We start from the raw sequence: 18,252 nt of genomic DNA, 5'->3' as shown, positions 1-18,252 counted from the left end.
AGAATGTTTTTTAATGTCACGAGGTAGAAGCTTGATTATAAACTGGGTGCTTCGAGCCCTGAATGCTGATTGGCTGACAACCGTGGTATATATAAGCAATAAGGCCCGAGGTGGTACCACAGCGAAGTGCTGGTCTTATGCGCGACGCAACACCGAGTGCCTGGACACAGCCCTTAGCAACGGTGTACTGGCCATATATCACAAACCCCCGAGGTGCCTTATGGCAATTATAAACTGGTTATCAACGTAATTAGACGTAATTAACGTAATTAAACGTTCAATTTCAATGAGACATGTCTGGTGACCTGGGCCTTTTGTGCTCCCCTGGAGCCTCTGAACAACCAACCATTATATATATGAGAGAAAGAATAGAACCATTACAGAATGGGTAAAACTGTCTAAAAATCTCTGAATTTTTTGCCATTTTAAGATCTTTCTCTCTGAATCATCAGGACAGGTGAAAACTACGTCAGGTTCACAACTTGTTGATCTGCAGGTTCTGCAGCAAGATAGGACATGCAGCTAGCTTCACTATCTTTAGGGAAGGTGCCTTTGGTAAGCTACAGTACTCCAGTCTGGTAGCTGCTGAAAGTATGTACAAAATACTGAGAATTAGGTCAACATGCGCCTTTTTGTTGTACGGGTAACATCTCACCTTTCAGATCATGTGTACAAAAAGAAATATGGTTTAAATTTAATCAAATGTTTTTTTACTTGACCATTATTAAGTTGACCTTTAAAAAAAAAGAAAAAAAGATCAACGTTAGTGAAAACTTTTTCTTATCTTAAGTAGACTACATGGTCACTTACTGTTAAATTGGATTGCTCATTCACAACAACTGATTTGATTCTTGCAGAGTTACTTCATATAGGGATCCCACCCAATTCTAAGGAATTTAATAATGAATCATGGGAGTTGATCATAGCCTGATCCCAGATCTATTTGTGCTGTCTTGCCAACTCCTATGGTCATTGTCATGCCGAATGTGACGTGTTTGACAGCACAAACATATTTTGACATAAACAAGGCTAGGGATTTGAGGCCATTAATAGTCATCCTAAAGACATGTCTTTTCCTCTCAGTGGATGTGGCCAAGGCAAGCTGGCATTCCTCTGTTTGAAGACCTTTGACACAGTGCCATCCTCTCACAGGAAGGGCTGATGACCTACCTATTGCATGGTCTGAACTCAACAACATGAGTAGCTGTTTTTTTTTGGTCTTGAGGGGCACATCAAGCACTCTGCCAGCCTGTAAAGTGTCTAGCGTTGGCACTTGAAAATGTGAGCATGTGCCATCCAGTTAGGCAGATGGCCAAGCTCTCCCATAGTAGCATATTATGTGGTATTACTCATATGTGGTATTCACATTCATTTGCATATGAAATTATTTTTTTAGTCTTTCAGCTTGAAAAATGCTAAATGATAGAATGTATACAGAGGCCTTGTACTAGTAGGCGTAGGCCTGGTGTGTGTACAGATGTTTCAGTTAATATAGTGTGTTCTGCAAGAGAGCTTTGTAATCATGTTGAAGCCAAGTGATGGATATTGCTGTTGTTTTATTACCTCACCTTCATCCAGCATCATGCAAAGTCCTATGGTCCATTGTAAAACATTATTTGAAGTGTCGTGTTGATATGGTGTATCTAGTGTCCGGATGTATTGATATGGTGTATCTAGTGTCTGGATGTATTGATATGGTGTATCTGGATGTGTTGATGTATTGATATGGTGTATCTGGATGTGTTGATGTATCGATATGGTGTATCTGGATGTGTTGATGTATCGATATGGTGTATCTGGATGTGTTGATGTATCGATATGGTGTATCTGGATGTGTTGATGTATTGATATGGTGTATCTAGTGTCTGGATGTATTGATATGGTGTATCTGGTGTCCGGATGTATTGCTGTAATGGGCAATAAAGGTATTGTATCACAAAACAGTGGTGTTTTACTCTTACTCTCTTCTGTTCCAGGTACCTGCTGGAGCAGGACTTCCCAGGCATGCGGATTGGCCCAGAGCCCACAACAGATGGCTTCATCGCTGTCATGTACGGGGAGAACGAGGGGATTGTCCCTGGTAACGCTCTGGTGGTCGACCCCAAGAAACCCTTCCGTAAACTCAACGCTTTTGGAAACGCTTTCCTCAACAGGTAAAGTGGACAATTTTTGTTTATTACTGGTAACACTTTACATTAAGTTGCTCTTACAAAGTTGTTACTACATTATGTAACAACAATATTGTAACCATAGTAATTGCAGTATTACTACACAGGTATAAGCATAAAATCACATTACACAATTTAAAGGATATTCTCAACATGGTGGTTTCATTTTTTTATGAATTGCTGTGGCATGTGGAATTTTCCATGACATAAAAAGGCATCTGAGCCTTGGTAAAGGCTTGAGCAGAGATATGTTGAATTGTTCAGCTGATAACTCAAGGTTAAGAAATTTTCTTGGATATGAGTATTGCTTGATTACAACCAGACACCACCTTCCACTGCCCCTGTCATGTATTATGGGTTCATATTATCGTTTATCTTACCTACATTTACCTCCCTCTCTCACTTTGTCCTAATAAATCTGATATTAGTGACACGGGGGCCCTATTCATTATAACAGCTGTAATAAGTAATTCTTCTTGTGAAGCGAGAACACATACTTGAAATTACATTTTTGTTTCACATTGTAGGCATTGTTTTGTTGAGGACATTCATCCGAGCATGCATTCCTGCATGCAGTGCAAAATAACATATGCCTTTTCCTCCTTGTAGTTCCAAGGTTTGTTGATTTGTCCCCTATGTTCCCAAGAGTGATTTACAAAGCAGATCCAGTTGGTTTATGTAATCATGATTTTTTTAAACTTAGGAGGTTAGGGATAGTTTTGGTAGTTTTGTCCCATTGCTTCCTGTCAGCCCAGCCTTTTGACATAGCTGTCATTTTCTTCCACAAACAGTTAGGAGGAAGCAGGGACTTTGTCACCTTTCGTTAGTTGTAGTGCACACTATTTGTTGTTGGCTTGGCTGTCTGTTGTTGGCTTGGCTGTCTGTTGTGGGCTCAGTCAAGAGTCTCTCGTAGATATAATTTTAGCCAAACAACACTTGGCCGAAGCATGTTTCCTTTTTCCAGATATTTATAATCCAGGGGAAATGGGTAAGTACTTCTATGACCGTTGCCCAAGTTAAGGTCAAAGACATTCCTGACAGAACAGTGGACGTCTCCTCCTTTCCAGAGAACCTCCGACATAGCTCATTGTTTCCCGGGCACGTTAATGTGCGTCACACAAGATGTCACTTGGAGTATGTCGTCCCCCCCCCCCCCCCCAGTCCTTTAAGACTGTTGGAAAAGCATTTCAGGTGAAGCTTGTTGAGAGAATGCCAAGCGTGTGCAAAGCTGTTATCCAGGCAAAGGGAGGCTACTTTGAAGAATCTCAAATATAAAATATGTTTTGATTTGTTTCTCACTTTTTTGGTTACTACATGATTCCATATGTGTTATTTCATAGTTTTGATGTTTTCACTATTATTCTACAATGTAGAAAATAGTATAAAAAAACAACATTTAAACTTGAATGAATAGGTGTGTCCAAACTTTTGACTGGTACTGTACATGGTTGCATACTACATACTACATTCTATAAATCCTTCCTGCCAAAAACAATAGACATTGAGACGTGTATGGGCCTTGCTGCCAACCAGACAGATATACAGCTTTCGTTAACACTATATTTTCATCAGATCTGATTGAATGGTTGAATACTCATCACTGTTCCTCCAAATCAAAAACATACCAAATGTAGAAAAAGCAATGGATGGGGTAGAAAATAAAACGTCTCAATATGTTTTGACAATATAAGTTAAAATCGGGGTGTTTTCTGTAGCTGGCCTTCGTGTCTATTACGAGTGTTGTGTTTTCTTCTCTACTGTATTTTTAATACTAATGCTACTCTGTTATTTTCTTCGCTCCTGTATTCCTGTAGGTTCATCTGCTCCCAGATGCCTAACCAGGTCCTCCAGGGCATTAGTATAATTGACACACCAGGAATCCTGTCTGGAGAGAAGCAACGCGTTAGCCGAGGTCAGTAGCTAGCTATCAAGCTGAGATGTGACATTGATACAGGAGGATGGCCTACACTGCCAAAATACTTCAAGATGTAGACTTCAGCCATTCAATGTTGCTTTTATTAACATCAACCACCCTTTTAAAACTATAAATCATAAAACTACCCAACTTGTAGAGCTATGGTGGTACTTTTCTTTAAGAAAGAATAGTCATTTTGTTTGTGGTGGATCATGTATCAAGTCTATCCTTGTTTGTATACATTTTACAGATGCACATTTTTCACATACTGGAATTTTTGTATTCTACAGTGCAGTTATGGAAAATGGGTAGCTATCAAGTGTGTTTCAAGTGTCAGAGCATGGGTTGCAGAGCTTTATTAAGTGTTTTGTGTAATTCACCAGATAGATAAGCAGCATGTTCATGCTCTCAGTATGTACAGGATGTCACTGTAAGCCAGCTGTGTGTCATAATTGTACCAATATTACATTGAATAATATCATCTCCATGAAGCACCGATGGTACAGCATGATGCAACACCTCCAGGGCTATGTTTTCTCCAGAATTGGAATCCAACAATGGCTTTCTAAGCCTCCACTGGAAACCCTGAAATATGAAGTCATACCGTAGGCCTTGTTAGCAGCCCCACTCAAGTTTCCTCCATGTTGAGAAAATGATGGTAACGTCAAACCTGTTTTTAGATATTAGGGTAATCATGTGCTGCCCTGTTCTCACTTTCTTTTCCTCTTTTTGAAAAACCACAAGGTTTCTTATATGAAAAGCTGCAAAGAAAAACGATACTTACAATGCATAAGACAGAAACATTGGGTGCAATTACAGAAGTGTTGACGCATACCATGGAGAGATGGGCATTCTTCTACATCTGTTCCTGCTTTTCTCTGTGTACAGCTGAGGTTGCAGCCATTTCAACATGATTTCAATGATTCATAGCATCATGACATCAGCAGTTTTCAGGTTGAGTTATATTATACATTTTTACACAGAGTAGGCCTTTAATATGATCAATAACGTCATGGCCAAGTGATATAATTCATGACCACTGGACTTGATGAACTCAGAGTAGTTGTCATCAAAATAAAAAGTGGTGTTGATATCTTTCCAAGTTCCAATGATTCAAATTAGTCATGCAGAGGATGTTTGTTTCATGAGTGTCCTTCAGGCTACTATACCGATGTCCGCTTTGACCTCTCTCACGTCATTACAGCATTGACTGTTCCCACACTCTCCTCTCTCTCAGAGCTCCTCCTAGCTAAATGACTTGGCCCAGTCTGGCTGCTCGCATTCTTTATAGCCTTGTAATCCCTGCCATTGTTTGTGATTTATGAAAATGGAGCTGCAATGGATAGTTGCCATTTTACAGGCTCCTGACTAATTTGAGTGTTTGTTTTTTTTGCAATGATCTTAACTTTTTTGGACATAATGTTTCCACCATCGTTTCCTATGACTGAAAATATAATGTATAGGAATCAGAACAGTGATAACCAACCTCGATTTGGAAGAAGATTTCTACTTCAACGAGTCAGAGGTGCAGGACATACTGCTCACCCCGGACCAGGCCCTAAGAGAGGCCGACGTGCGGGCACCCTGACAAAGCTACTATACGTCGGCGAGTACATAAACCGCCTCTACCCTCCGTTCTATTGGCGAGTGTACAATCACTGGAGACCAAATTGGACGAGCTGTAGACCATACTATTTACCAAGAGAGTTTTCATCTATGTTTTTCTATTTATCACCACAAACCAATGCTCGCACTAAGACCGCACTCAACGAGCTGTATAGGGCCATAAGCAAACAAGAAAATGCTCATCCAGAGGAGGCGCTCCTATGGCCGGTGATTTTAATGCAGAAAAACTGAAATCCGTCTTACCTAATGTCACCTGTGCAACTAGAGGTGAACAACTCTAGATCACCTTTACTCCACACACAGAAAAGCATACTACGCTCTCCTTCGCCCTCTATTTGGCAAATCTGACCATAACTGTCACGCCCTGATCTGTTTCACCTGTTATTGTCTACACCTCCAGGTGTCGCTTATTTTCCCCAGTGTATTTATCCCTGTGTTTCCTGTCTCTCTGTGCCAGTTCGTCTTGTATGTTTCCAAGTTATCCAGCGTTTTTCCCGTTCTCCTGCTTTTTGCATTCTCCTTTTTCTAGTCCTCCTGGTTTTGACCTTTTTGCCTGTTTCTGGACTTTGTACCCACCTGCCTGACCATTCTGCCTGCCTTGACCACGAGCCTGTCTGCCACTCTGTACCTCCTGGATTCTGATCTGGTTTTGACCTTTTTGCCTGTCCATGACCATTCTCTTGCCTTACCCTATTGGATTAATAAACATTGTAAGACTCCAACCATCTGCCTCCTGTGTCTGCATTTGGGTCTCGCCTTGTGCCTTGATAATAACTCTATCCTCCTGATTCCTTATTACAAGCAAAAGCTCAAACAGGAAGTACCAGTGTCACGCTCAATACCGAAGTGGTCCGTTGAAGTGAATGCTAAGCTACAGGACTGTTTCGCTAGCACAGACTGGACTATGTTACGGGATTCATCCAATGGCATTGAGGAGGAGTTTACCACATCAGTCACCGGCTTCATTAACCTTTGACTGCAGTGGGATAATCCAGGGTCGCACAGAGTGATTCTTGGTAGCGTTTAACAAATCTACTTTGAAACAAAAGTATACACCTCACACACATGGTTATGGGTGTAAAAAAAGAAGACACCTGTACCATGTCAGATGTAGAGTTGAAATGTATACACTTTTGAGTTTGCCTTCCAAATGTGCTCTTTATATACGTCACAGAAGACGGAAATATAACAAAACTGTTTATCGGATGTGGCAGGGCTTGCAAACGATCACGGATTACAAAGGGAAACCCAGAAGCGAGCTTCCCAGTGATGCGAGCCTACCAGATGAGCTAAATACCTTCTATGCTCGCTTCGAGGCAAGCTGAACCATGCATGAGAGCACCAGCTGTTCCGAATGACTGTGTGATCACGCGCTTCGTAGCCGATGTGAGTAAGACCTTGTAAACAAGTTAACATTCACAAGGCCGTAGATTACCAGGACGCGTACTCAGAGCATTCACTGATCAGCTGGCAAGTGTCTTCACTGACTCTTTCAATCTCTCCCCGACCCAGTCTGTGATACCTACATGTTTCATGCAGACCACTATAGTCCATGTGCCCTTGAACGCCTAGGTAACCTGTCTAAATGACTATCACCCTCTAGCACTTGCATATTTAGCCATGAAATGCTTTGAAAGGCTGGTCATGGCTCACATCTATCAGGAATCAAGGTAAGACCCAGATGCAGACACGTCGAATTGACAATGGTTTAATATTCCAACAGGGGCAGGCAAAAGACAGGTCAAGGCAGGCAGGGGTCAGTAAATCAGAGGTGGGGCAACGGTACCGGATGGCAGGCAGGGTCAGAGTAGGCAGAGGTCAACAATCCAGAGGTGGAGTAAAGGTACAGGTCGGCAGGCAGGCTCAGGGTCAGGCAGGCGGGCTCAGAGTCAGGACAGGCAAGGGTCAAACCCAGGAGGGCGAGAAAAAGAGTGACTGGAAAAAGCAGGAGCTGAGAACAAAAATGCTGGTTGACTTGACAAACAAGACGAACTGGCAAAAGACAAACAGAGAACCCAGGTATAAATGCACAGGGGATAATAGGGAAGATGGGCGGAGACAATCACAAAGACTGGTGAAACAGATCAGGGTGTGACAACTTCAACATCATCTCAGACACCTTGGACCCACTCCAATTCACATACCGCCCCAACAGATCTACAGATGATGCAATTTCTCCACTGCACTGCGCTTTCCCACCTGGACAAGAGGGACACGTATGTGAGAATGCTGTTCATTGACTACAGCTCAGCGTTCAACACCATAGCGCCCTGCAAGCTCATCACGAAGCTAAGGACCCTGGGACCGAACACCTCCCTCTGCAACTGGATCCTGGAATTCCTTACGGGCCGCCCCCAGGTGGTGAGTGTAGGCAACGACACATCCACGCTGACCCTCGACATGGTGGTCCCTCAGGGGTGCGTGCTCAGTCCTCTCCTGTTCTCCCTGTTTACTCGCAACTGCATGGCCGCGCACTACTCCAACACCATCATTCAGTTTGCAGACGACACGGCGGTGGTAGGCCTGATCACTGACGACGATGAGACAGCCTATAGGGAGGAGATCAGAGACCTGGCAATATGGTGCCTGGATAAAAACCTCCCCCTCAAAGTCAGCAAGACAAAGAAGCTGATCATGGACTAAAGGAAACAGAGGGCCTAGCAAGCCCGCATTCACATTGACTGGGCTGTAGTGGAGTGTGTCGAGAGCTTCAAGTTCCTAGGTGTCCACATCACTAAGGATCTATCATGGTCCACACACACCAACACAGTCGCGAAGAGGGCACAACAATGCCTCTTCCCCCTCAGGAGGCTGAAAAGATCCTCAAAAAGTTCTCCAGCTGCACCATTAACTTCCTACGGCTGACATCCCGTTAACGGGATCGATATGACAACAGCCAGTGGAAGTGCAGGGCGCCAAATTCAAACAACAGAAATCTCAATTATAATTCCTCAAACATACAAGTATTATACACCATTTTAAAGAAACTTGTTTATCCCACCACAGTGTCCGATTTCAAAAAGGCTTTACGACGAAAGCATACCATGCGATTATGTTAGGTCCACACCTAGTCACAGAAAAACACAGCCATTTTTCCAGCCAAAGAGAGGAGTCACAAAAAGCAGAAATAAAGATAAAATGAATCACTAACCTTTGATCTTCATCAGATGACACTCATAGGACTTCATGTTACACAATACATGTATGTTTTGTTCGATAAAGTTCATATTTATATCCACAAATCTCAGTTTACATTGGCGCGTTATGTTCAGTAATGTTTTGCTTCTAAAACATCCAGTGATTTTGCAGAGAGCCACATCAATTTACAGAAATACTCATAATAAACATTGATAAAAGATACAAGCATTATGCATGGAACTTTAGATAAACTTCTCCTTAATGCAACCGCTGTGTCAGATTTCAAAAAAGCTTTACGGGAAAAAGTACACCATGCAATAATCTGAGTACGGCGCTCAGAGACCAAAACAAGCCATACAGATATCCGCCATGTTGTGGAGTCAACAGAAGTCAGAAATAGCATTATAAATATTCACTTACCTTTGATGATCTTCATCAGAATTCACTCCCAGGAATCCCAGTTCCACAATAAATGTTTGTTTTGTTCGATAAAGTCCATAATTTATGTCCAAATACCTCCTTTTTGTTTGCGCGTTTAGTTCACAAATCCAAATTCACGAGGCGCAAGCCAGACAAAGTCAAAAAGTTCCATTACAGTTCGTAGAAACATGTCAAACGATGTATAGAATCAATCTTTAGGATGTTTTTAACATAAATCTTTAATAATGTTTCAACCGGAGAATTCCTCTGTCTTTAGAAATTAAAAGGAACGCAGCTACCTCTCACGGGTGCGCGCCTGACTGAGCTCATGGCATTCTGCCAGACCTCTTATTCAATCAGCTCTTATTCTCTCCTCCTTCACAGTAGAAGCCTGAAACAAGGTTCTAAAGACTGTTGACATCTAGTGGAAGCCTTAGGTAGTGCAATATGACCCCATAGACACTGTATATTGGATAGGCAAAGACTTGAAAACCGACAAGCCTCAGATTTCCCACTTCCTGGTTGGATTCTTTCTCAGGTTTTTGCCTGCCATATGCGTTCTGTTATACTCACAGACATAATTCAAACAGTTTTAAAAGCTTCAGAGTGTTTTCTATCCAAATATACTAATAATATGCATATCTTAGCTTCTGGGCCTGAGTAGCAGGCAGTTTACTCTGGGCACCTTATTCATCCAAGCTACTCAATACTGCCCCCAGCCATAAGAAGTTAAGAGCATCTTGACTCACTGCATCACCGCTTGGTATGGCCACTGCTTGGCATCTGGTCACAAGGTGCTACAGAAGTTAGTGCATATGGCCCAGGACCTCTATACCAGGCGGTATCAGAGGAAGGTCCTAAAAATTGTCAAAGACTCCAGCCACCCAAGTCTTAGAATGTTCTCTCTGCTACCGCACGGCAAGTGGTACTGATGCACCAAGTCTGGAACCAACAGGAACCTGAACAGACTACCCCAAGCCATAAGACTGCTACAGTGCCTTCAGAAAGTATTCATACCCTTATTCCACATTTTGTTGTGTTACAGCCTGAATTCAATTTTTTATTTATTCCGTAATGGTCGTAGAAACATGTTAAATGTTTTTATAATCAATCCTCAGGTTGTTTTTAACAAACATAATCGATAATATTTCAACCGGACCATAACCTAGTCATTAAGAGACGAAAGGAAAATGGAAAGCTCCTCTCGCGCTCGCAGGAACTATTCGGAGGACACCTGACTACTTTTGAAAAATAAAAGCCTGAAACTATGTCTAAAAACTATGTCTAAAGCCTGGTCACAGCCTGAGGAAGCCATTGGAAAAGGAATCTGGTTGATACCCCTTTAAATGGAAGAAAGACGGTCCAGGAAACACAGATTAAAAAAATAAAGATCACGTCCGGGTTAGATTTTCTCAGGTTTTCGTCTGCAGAATACGTTTTGTTATACTCACAGACAATATTTTGACAGTTTTGGAAACTTTGGGTTGTTTTCTATCCTAATCTGTAAATTATATGCATATTCTACGATCTGGGCCAGAGAAATTGTCTGTTTACCTGGGAACGTTATTTTAATAAATTCTGACCTGTAGCGCTAAGAAGTTAAAATCAAATGACATAATTTCACAAATCGTTTCAGAGTTATGAGTTACAGAGTTTAGTTACAGAGTTATGGTAATGTGGCTGTATTGTCTCTCATGAGTTTCACAAAATTGTACAAAACGGACCAGTTCGTAGCTGGATTCTTCCCCGACCATGTACACATTCTCCAAAACATGGACATTGTTCAGTTCTCAAGTTCTGTGATGTGGAAGAGGTTCCTTTGTGCTCCTGTGAACCTCACTCTCTCTACTCTGGCAATGAGGAGAGAAACTCCTCTAGGAATTTATGACCTGCCTAACAGAGCCTGGTTGTAGGCGGAAGAGAGAGAGGTGGTGAGAGAGAGAGGGGGATGGTGCTCGCTGTACCCAAAGAGGGCCACGTCATGACAATAGGCAGGTGTGTTTCTTTCTAAATCATGTCTGAACAATTGAGTTGGCCACAGGTGGACTTCAATCAAGTTGTAGTGACATCTCAAGGATGATCAAAGGAAATTGGATGCACCTGAGCTCAATTTGGAGTGTCATAGCAAAGGGGTATGAATACTTATGTAAATCAGATATTTCTTTATTTCATTTTCAATACATAAAAAAAAAAAAAAAGTTTTCACTTTCTCATTATGGGTTATTGTGTGTCGATGGGTGAGAGAAAAAAATATATTTAATAGATTTTGAATTCAGGCTGTAACACTACAAAATGTGGAATAAGTCAAGGGGTATGGATACTTTCTGAAGGCGACTATAAATAGTTAGTCCGGGTAGCTATTTAGTTAACTATTTAACTATCTGCATTAACGCTTTTTACACAAACTTTTTTGACTCACATACGCTCCTGTTAATTATCGGTCACTATTCCTTGTAATATGTACATATTAGGGATGCACCAATATGACATTGTTGGCCGATACCAATATCCAATATTTTCTTTGCCCAAAAAACTTTATACAGATACCGATAACCAATATTAAAAAATGTTGCGGCCTTTTATGCATTCTAGTACAGTTAAATAGTTTAAACAAAGTGTAATTTGTTCAGTTAGGAACAGATTGTTTAATAACTTGTAAATTAGAAAAATGACAAATCCATGAATTTTATCACAACGCAGACATTCATGACACAAATTTTATCTGCCCCGCATTACAAAGATGGTTAAGTTGTTGGTGGCTCTTCTTACTATTCAATCTTGACTGTATGGAGAAACTTAAATGCTTTGAAAGAAATATTGGTTTAAACTAAAATGCAGGTAATCATTTTAGCTTTAACTGCCTGAACAAATGACTGACTCTAGGCTGTCATAAACTGCTATAAATGGCACAACTTAAAGTTTTCAAATGTGCTCAACTGACTTGACTAGTAAAATGTGAGCAAATTTACAATGCATCTCATCTTTCATTTAGGAAATAAAAAAATAAACAAAAGAACAAAACTGCTTTGTTTTAAATTAAACTCTTGACCTATACCAGCCATGAATAAACAGCAGAAAAGCCATAGGGCTTAGTCAATTTCTTTCCAGTGACTCTAGATGTCTGGGTTACAGTATGACTGCCATTTACAATTTTAACATTTGGGGGAGATTTGTTTTCACGAAGAGGACCAGCTCGGCTTTGTCACAAGAGTCTTTCTTTTCTTTTTTTGTCTACAATGTGTGAAGCTGCACTGAAAAGGCGCTCACTGTTCAGACTAGTACAGGGAGCAGCAAGATACTTGCGAGCAGCTTTAGCTAGGAAGGAACACGGTGCTTGTTACTTCTCCAGTATCCAAGTGCATCTTCATTCCTGGGAATAGTAGGTTCTGTCAGGTATGATAGTATCTGCAAATAATGGGAAGGGCGGGGGGGGGGTTAGTACATTTTAATACAACATATTGCATTATTCCTGCGTTCCAAAGTATCATTAGGCATAGATCAACATTGGCAAATGTTGGCTGAGATAGTAACAGAAAATGAAAATTCAACCCGTCTCTCTCTCACAGAGATACACGCACGCACATAAACACACGTATGTCCCCATTAGCCATAAAACATCACAACCTATGGGTCTCCTGGTCGCGGCCAGCTGCGACAGAGCCTGGACTGGAACCCAGAATCTCTAGTGGCTCAGCTAGCACTGGGATGCAGTGCCTAACCCCAAGGTCTGTGTCGGCAGTTTTGTTGAGCAGGTGGTTCAATGCCATGACAGACGGTATCGCGTCTGCTGCAAACATAGTTGATGAGCTTATTTCTCCAGTCAGTTGTTCTAATGGAGCTAGGAGTGTATTCATTCATGTTTTCAATGAGAGTCCACTGGTTTGTACTGATTGTTGCAGGTAACTCATAGCTGGCTGCGTACACACCAAGTACTCATTTCTGTTCCAGCAGGCTCTCCATCATGTAAAACGTACTGTTCCATCTGGTGGAAACGTCTTGTTTAAGCCTTTTTGTTTTCATTCCAAGCTGCTCCTGTATTGCTTGCAGGCGGCTGTATGCTAACTATGAGTGTTTAACATAACCCACTATCTTCCTACCTGTTGCCACTGTCAGATATGTGGGCCAAAACAGCTTCGTTCACAGCCAGTTGCAGCATGTGTGCCATGCATGGCAAACTGACGACTCTGCATTCTTCCAAAGCCTTTGTCATGTTACGTGCATTATCACGTAGCACAGTGTGTACTTTGTTCTTGGGGATTTTCCAAGTTTCAAACATGTTCTCAAATGCCATTTGAAATGGCAGCAGCGGTATGAGAACCAGAACATTCTTGAGCATGCGATACAGCTTTCCTCAGTACGAAATCCTCGTCAACCCACTGTTCTGTCAGTCTCAGCATGCTCATGAGGCTGACATCGCTGGTCCAAATGTCAGTCGTGAAGCTAATAGCAGTGACGCCCATAGCAAGTAGCTCATGGATGTGCGTTTCAACAATATTGTGTAAATCCAGTAGGGCAACATCTGAAAAATAGTGCCTACTTGGTAGTGTCTACCAGAGCTCGAGGTGCTCGACCTGTGGGCGAAAGCCAACATCATCCACGACAGAGAACGGTTGATTGTCAAGGGCAATGAATTCCATTATCTCGGTGTTAATGGATTTTGCCTTTGAGTTGTCTCGCTGAAATGTTCTTACCCTTTCAAATGACTGCTCGACTTGAACTTGTTTAGTAGTTGGAAGTGTGCGCTTAGTTTTTGTTCTGCTTTTGTTCTAAGTAGTCGCTGAACTTCTGGGGGTGATGCACTTTCAAATGAGTAATTAGGTTTGTGGTATTGAAAGATTTCACTTTCTCCCCTCAAAAAATAATAGCAGCACAAACATTGCATATGGCCTTTTTGTTATCTTACTTTGAAACTTCAAAATAGATCCACACAGCAGACATTGTGGGCTAGGTTAGGAATGCTGTGTTGCGCTTAATTTTTCATGCCGTTATTACGTCATCTACCTACGTTATACAGGTATGCACGGCAGCTTTGACATCGGTTTTCCACATCCGGCGTTAAACTATACAGTCGTGGCCAAAAGTTTTGAGAATGACACAATATTAATTTCCACAAAGTTTGCTGCTTCAGTGTCTTTTAGATATTTTTGTCAGATGTTACTATTGAATACTGAAGTATAATTACAAGCATTTCATAAGTGTCAAAGGCTTTTATTGACAATTACATGAAGTTGATGCAAAGAGTCAATATTTGCAGTGTTGACCCTTCTTTTTCAAGACCTCTGCAATCCACCCTGGCATGCTGCCAATTAACTTCTGGGCCACATCCTGACTGATGGCAGTCCATTCTTGCATAATCAATGCTTTGAGTTTGTCAGAATTTGTGGGTTTTTGTTTGTCCACCTGCCTCTTGAGGATTGACCACAAATTCTCAATGGGATTAAGGTCTGGGGAGTTTCCTGGCCATGGACCCAAGATATCGATCTTTTGTTCCCCGAGCTCCTAAGTTATCACTTTTGCCTTATGGCAAGGTGCTCCATCATGCTGGAAAAGGCATTGTTCATCACCAAACTGTTCCTGGATGGTTGGGAGAAGTTGCTCTCGGAGGATGTGTTGGTACCATTCTTTATTCATGGCTGTGTTCTTAGGCAAAATTGTAAGTGAGCCCACTCCCTTGGCTGAGAAGCAACCCCACACATGAATGGTCTCAGGATGCTTTACTGTTGGCATGACACAGGACTGATGGTAGCGCTCACCATGTCTTCTCCGGACAAGCTTTTTTCTGCATGCCCCAAACAATCGGAAAGGGGATTCATCAGAGAAAATGACTTTACCCCAGTCCTCAGCAGTCCAATCCCTGTACCTTTTGCAGAATATCAGTCTGTCCCTGATGTTTTTCCTGGAGAGAAGTGGATTTTTTGCTGCCCTTCTTGACACCAGGCCATCCTCAAAGTCTTTGCCTCACTGTGCGTGCAGATGCACTCACACCTGCCTGCTGCCATTCCTGAGCAAGCTCTGTACTGGTGGTGCCCCGATCCCGCAGCTGAATCAACTTTAGGAGACGGTCCTGGCGCTTGCGGTCCTTTCTTGGGCGCCCTGAAGCCTTCTTCACAACAATTGAACCGCTCTCCTTGAAGTTCTTGATGATCTGATAAATGGTTGATTTAGGTGCAATCTTACTGGCAGCAATATCCTTGCCTGTGAAGCCCTTTTTGTGCAAAGCAATGATGATGGCACGCGTTTCCTTGCAGGTAACCATGGATGACAGAGGAAGAACAATGATTCCAAGCACCACCCTCCTTTTGAAGCTTCCAGTCTATTATTCAAACTCAATCAGCATGACAGAGTGATCTCCAGCCTTGTCCTCGTCAACACTCACACCTGTGTTAATTATGGCTGGGGGCAGTATTGAGTAGCTTGGATGAATAAGGTGCCCGGAGTAAACTGCCTGCTACTCAGTCCCAGAAGCTAAGATATGCATATTATTAGTAGATTTGGATAGAAAACACGCTGAAGTTTCTAAAACTGTTTGAATGATATCTGTGAGTATAACAGAACTCATATGGCAGGCAAAAACCTGAGAAGAAATCCAACCCGGAAGTGGGAAATCTGAGGCTTGTAGGTTTGCCTATCCAATATACAGTGTCTTTGGGGTCATATTGCACTTCCTAAGGCTTCCACTAGATGTCAACAGTCTTTAGAAACTTGTTTCATGCTTCTACATGCTTCTAATGAGGGAAAGAGAGCTCTTTCAGTCTGGCATGAGCTGGTCATGCGCACTCCCGTGAGAGCGACCTGCGTTCCATCGCATTTCTGAAGACAAAGGAATTCTCCAGTTGAAACATTATTGAAGATTTATGTTAAAAACATCCTAAAGATTGATTCTATACATCGTTTGACATGTTTCTACGAACTGTAATGGAATTTTTTTACTTTTCGTCTGACCTGCGCATCATCAATTTGGATTTTGGAACTAAAGGCGCGAACAAAAAGGAGGTATTTAAACAAATGATGGACGTTATCGAACATAACTGGGATTCCTGGGTGTGCATTCTGATGAAGATCATCAAAGGTAAGTGAATATTAATAATACTATTTCTGACTTCTGTTGACTCCACAACATGGCGGAAATCTGTATGGCTTGTTTAGGCTCTGAGCGCTGTACTCAGATTATTGCATGGTGTGCTTTTTCCGTAAAGTATTTTTGAAATCTGACACAGCGGTTGCATTAAGGAGAAGTTTATCTAAAGTTCCATGTATAATACTTCTATTTTTTATCAATGTTTATTATGAGTATTTCTGTAAATTGATGTGACTGCAAAATCAGCGGATGATTTGGAAGCAAAACATTACTGAACATAACGCGCCAATGTAAACTAAGATTTTTGGATATAAATATGAACTTTATCGAACAAAACATACATGTATTGTGTAACATGAAGTCCTATGAGTGTCATCTGATGAAGATCATCAAAGGTTAGTGATTAATTTTATCTCTATTTCTACTTTTTGTGACTCCTCTCTTTGGCTGTAAAAATGGGTGTGTTTTTCTGTGACTAGGTACTGACCTAACATAATCGTTTGGTGTGATTTCGTCGTAAAGCTTTTTTGAAATCGGACACTGTGGCTGGATTTACAACAAGTTTATCTTTAAAATGGTGTAAAATACTTGTATGTTTGAGGAATTTTAATTATGAGATTTCTGTTGTTTGAATTTGGTGCCCTGCACTTTCACTGGCTGTTGTCAAGTCAATCCCGTTAACGGGATCTCAGCCATAAGAAGTTAACTTCTTGACGCTACGGATCCCGTTACCGGGATCATTTATCAACAACAACCGCTAAACTGCAGAGCGCCAAATTAAAAAAATAAAAACAAAAAATATTTATAATCATGAAATCACAAGTGAAATATACCAAAACACGGCTTAGCTTGTTGTTAATCCACCTATCGTGTCAGATTTTGAAAATATGCTTTACAGCGAAAGTAATCCAACCGTTTGAGTTTATCAATCACTAGACAAAACACTAAGAACCGCTAGCCTTAAATTAGCTTGATCACGAAAGTCAGAAAAGCAATAAAATTAATCGCTTACCTTTGATAATCTTCGGATGTTTGTACTCACGAGACTCCCAGTTACACAATAAATGTTATTTTTGTTCGATAAAGATTAGTTTTATAACCAAAAACCGCCATTTGGTTTGCGCGTTATGTTCAGAAAACCACAGGCTCGTTCCAGTCCTGAAGGCGAGGGCCGACAAATTTCAAAAAGTATCCGTAATGTTCGTAGAAACATGTCAAAGGTTTTTTATAATCAATCCTCAGCTTGTTTTTAACATACATAATCGATAATATTTCAACCGGACGGTAACCTATTCAATACTACAGAGAAAGAAAATGTTGAACTACATCTGTCGCGTGCAGGAACTAATCAAAGGACACCTGACGCGTTTAGAAAAATCTCGCTAATTTTTTAAAAGAAAAGCTTGAAACTGTCTAAAGCCTGGTCACAGCCTAAGGAAGCCATTGGAAAAGGAATCTGGTTGATACCCCTTTAAATGGAGGGGCAGGCAACGGAACAGCGTTTGTTTTGGGTTTTTTTCAAATGAAAGGCTCTTCCGGGTTGGATTTCCTCAGGTTTTCGCCTGCAAAATCAGTTCTGTTATACTCACAGACAATATTTTGACAGTTTTGGAAACTTTGGAGTGTTTTCTATCCTAATCTGTCAATTATATGCATATTCTAGCATCTGCACCTGAGAAATAGTCCTTTTACCAAATTCAAAACAACAGAAATCCCATAATTAAAATTCCTCAAACATACATGTATTTTACACCATTTTAAAGATACACTTGTTGTAAATCCAGCCACAGTGTCCGATTTCAAAAAGGCTTTACGACCAAAGCAAATCAAACGATTATGTTATGTGAGTGACTATTCACAGAATAACACAGCCATTTTTCCAGCCAAAGGGAGGCTTCACAAAAAGC

General features: G+C 41.3%; 1 protein-coding gene across 1 annotated transcript in view; it reads left to right on the top strand.

Moving 5' to 3' along the window:
• The window catches only part of LOC139563893 (EH domain-containing protein 4-like), a 41,864-nt gene that overhangs the window by 885 nt on the left and 22,727 nt on the right, over window positions 1-18,252 (top strand). The window contains exons 2-3 of the mRNA XM_071382888.1: window positions 1,977-2,153; window positions 3,983-4,080. Of these exons, the coding sequence (XP_071238989.1) occupies window positions 1,977-2,153; window positions 3,983-4,080 (275 nt within the window). The remainder of the gene's footprint in view (window positions 1-1,976; window positions 2,154-3,982; window positions 4,081-18,252) is intronic.

This window comes from Salvelinus alpinus, chromosome 34 (assembly GCF_045679555.1).
Source record: "Salvelinus alpinus chromosome 34, SLU_Salpinus.1, whole genome shotgun sequence".
Lineage (NCBI taxonomy): Eukaryota > Metazoa > Chordata > Actinopteri > Salmoniformes > Salmonidae > Salvelinus > Salvelinus alpinus.
The sequence above is the reverse complement of the archived record's forward strand: the minus strand, read 5'-3'. Positions and strand labels throughout refer to the sequence as shown.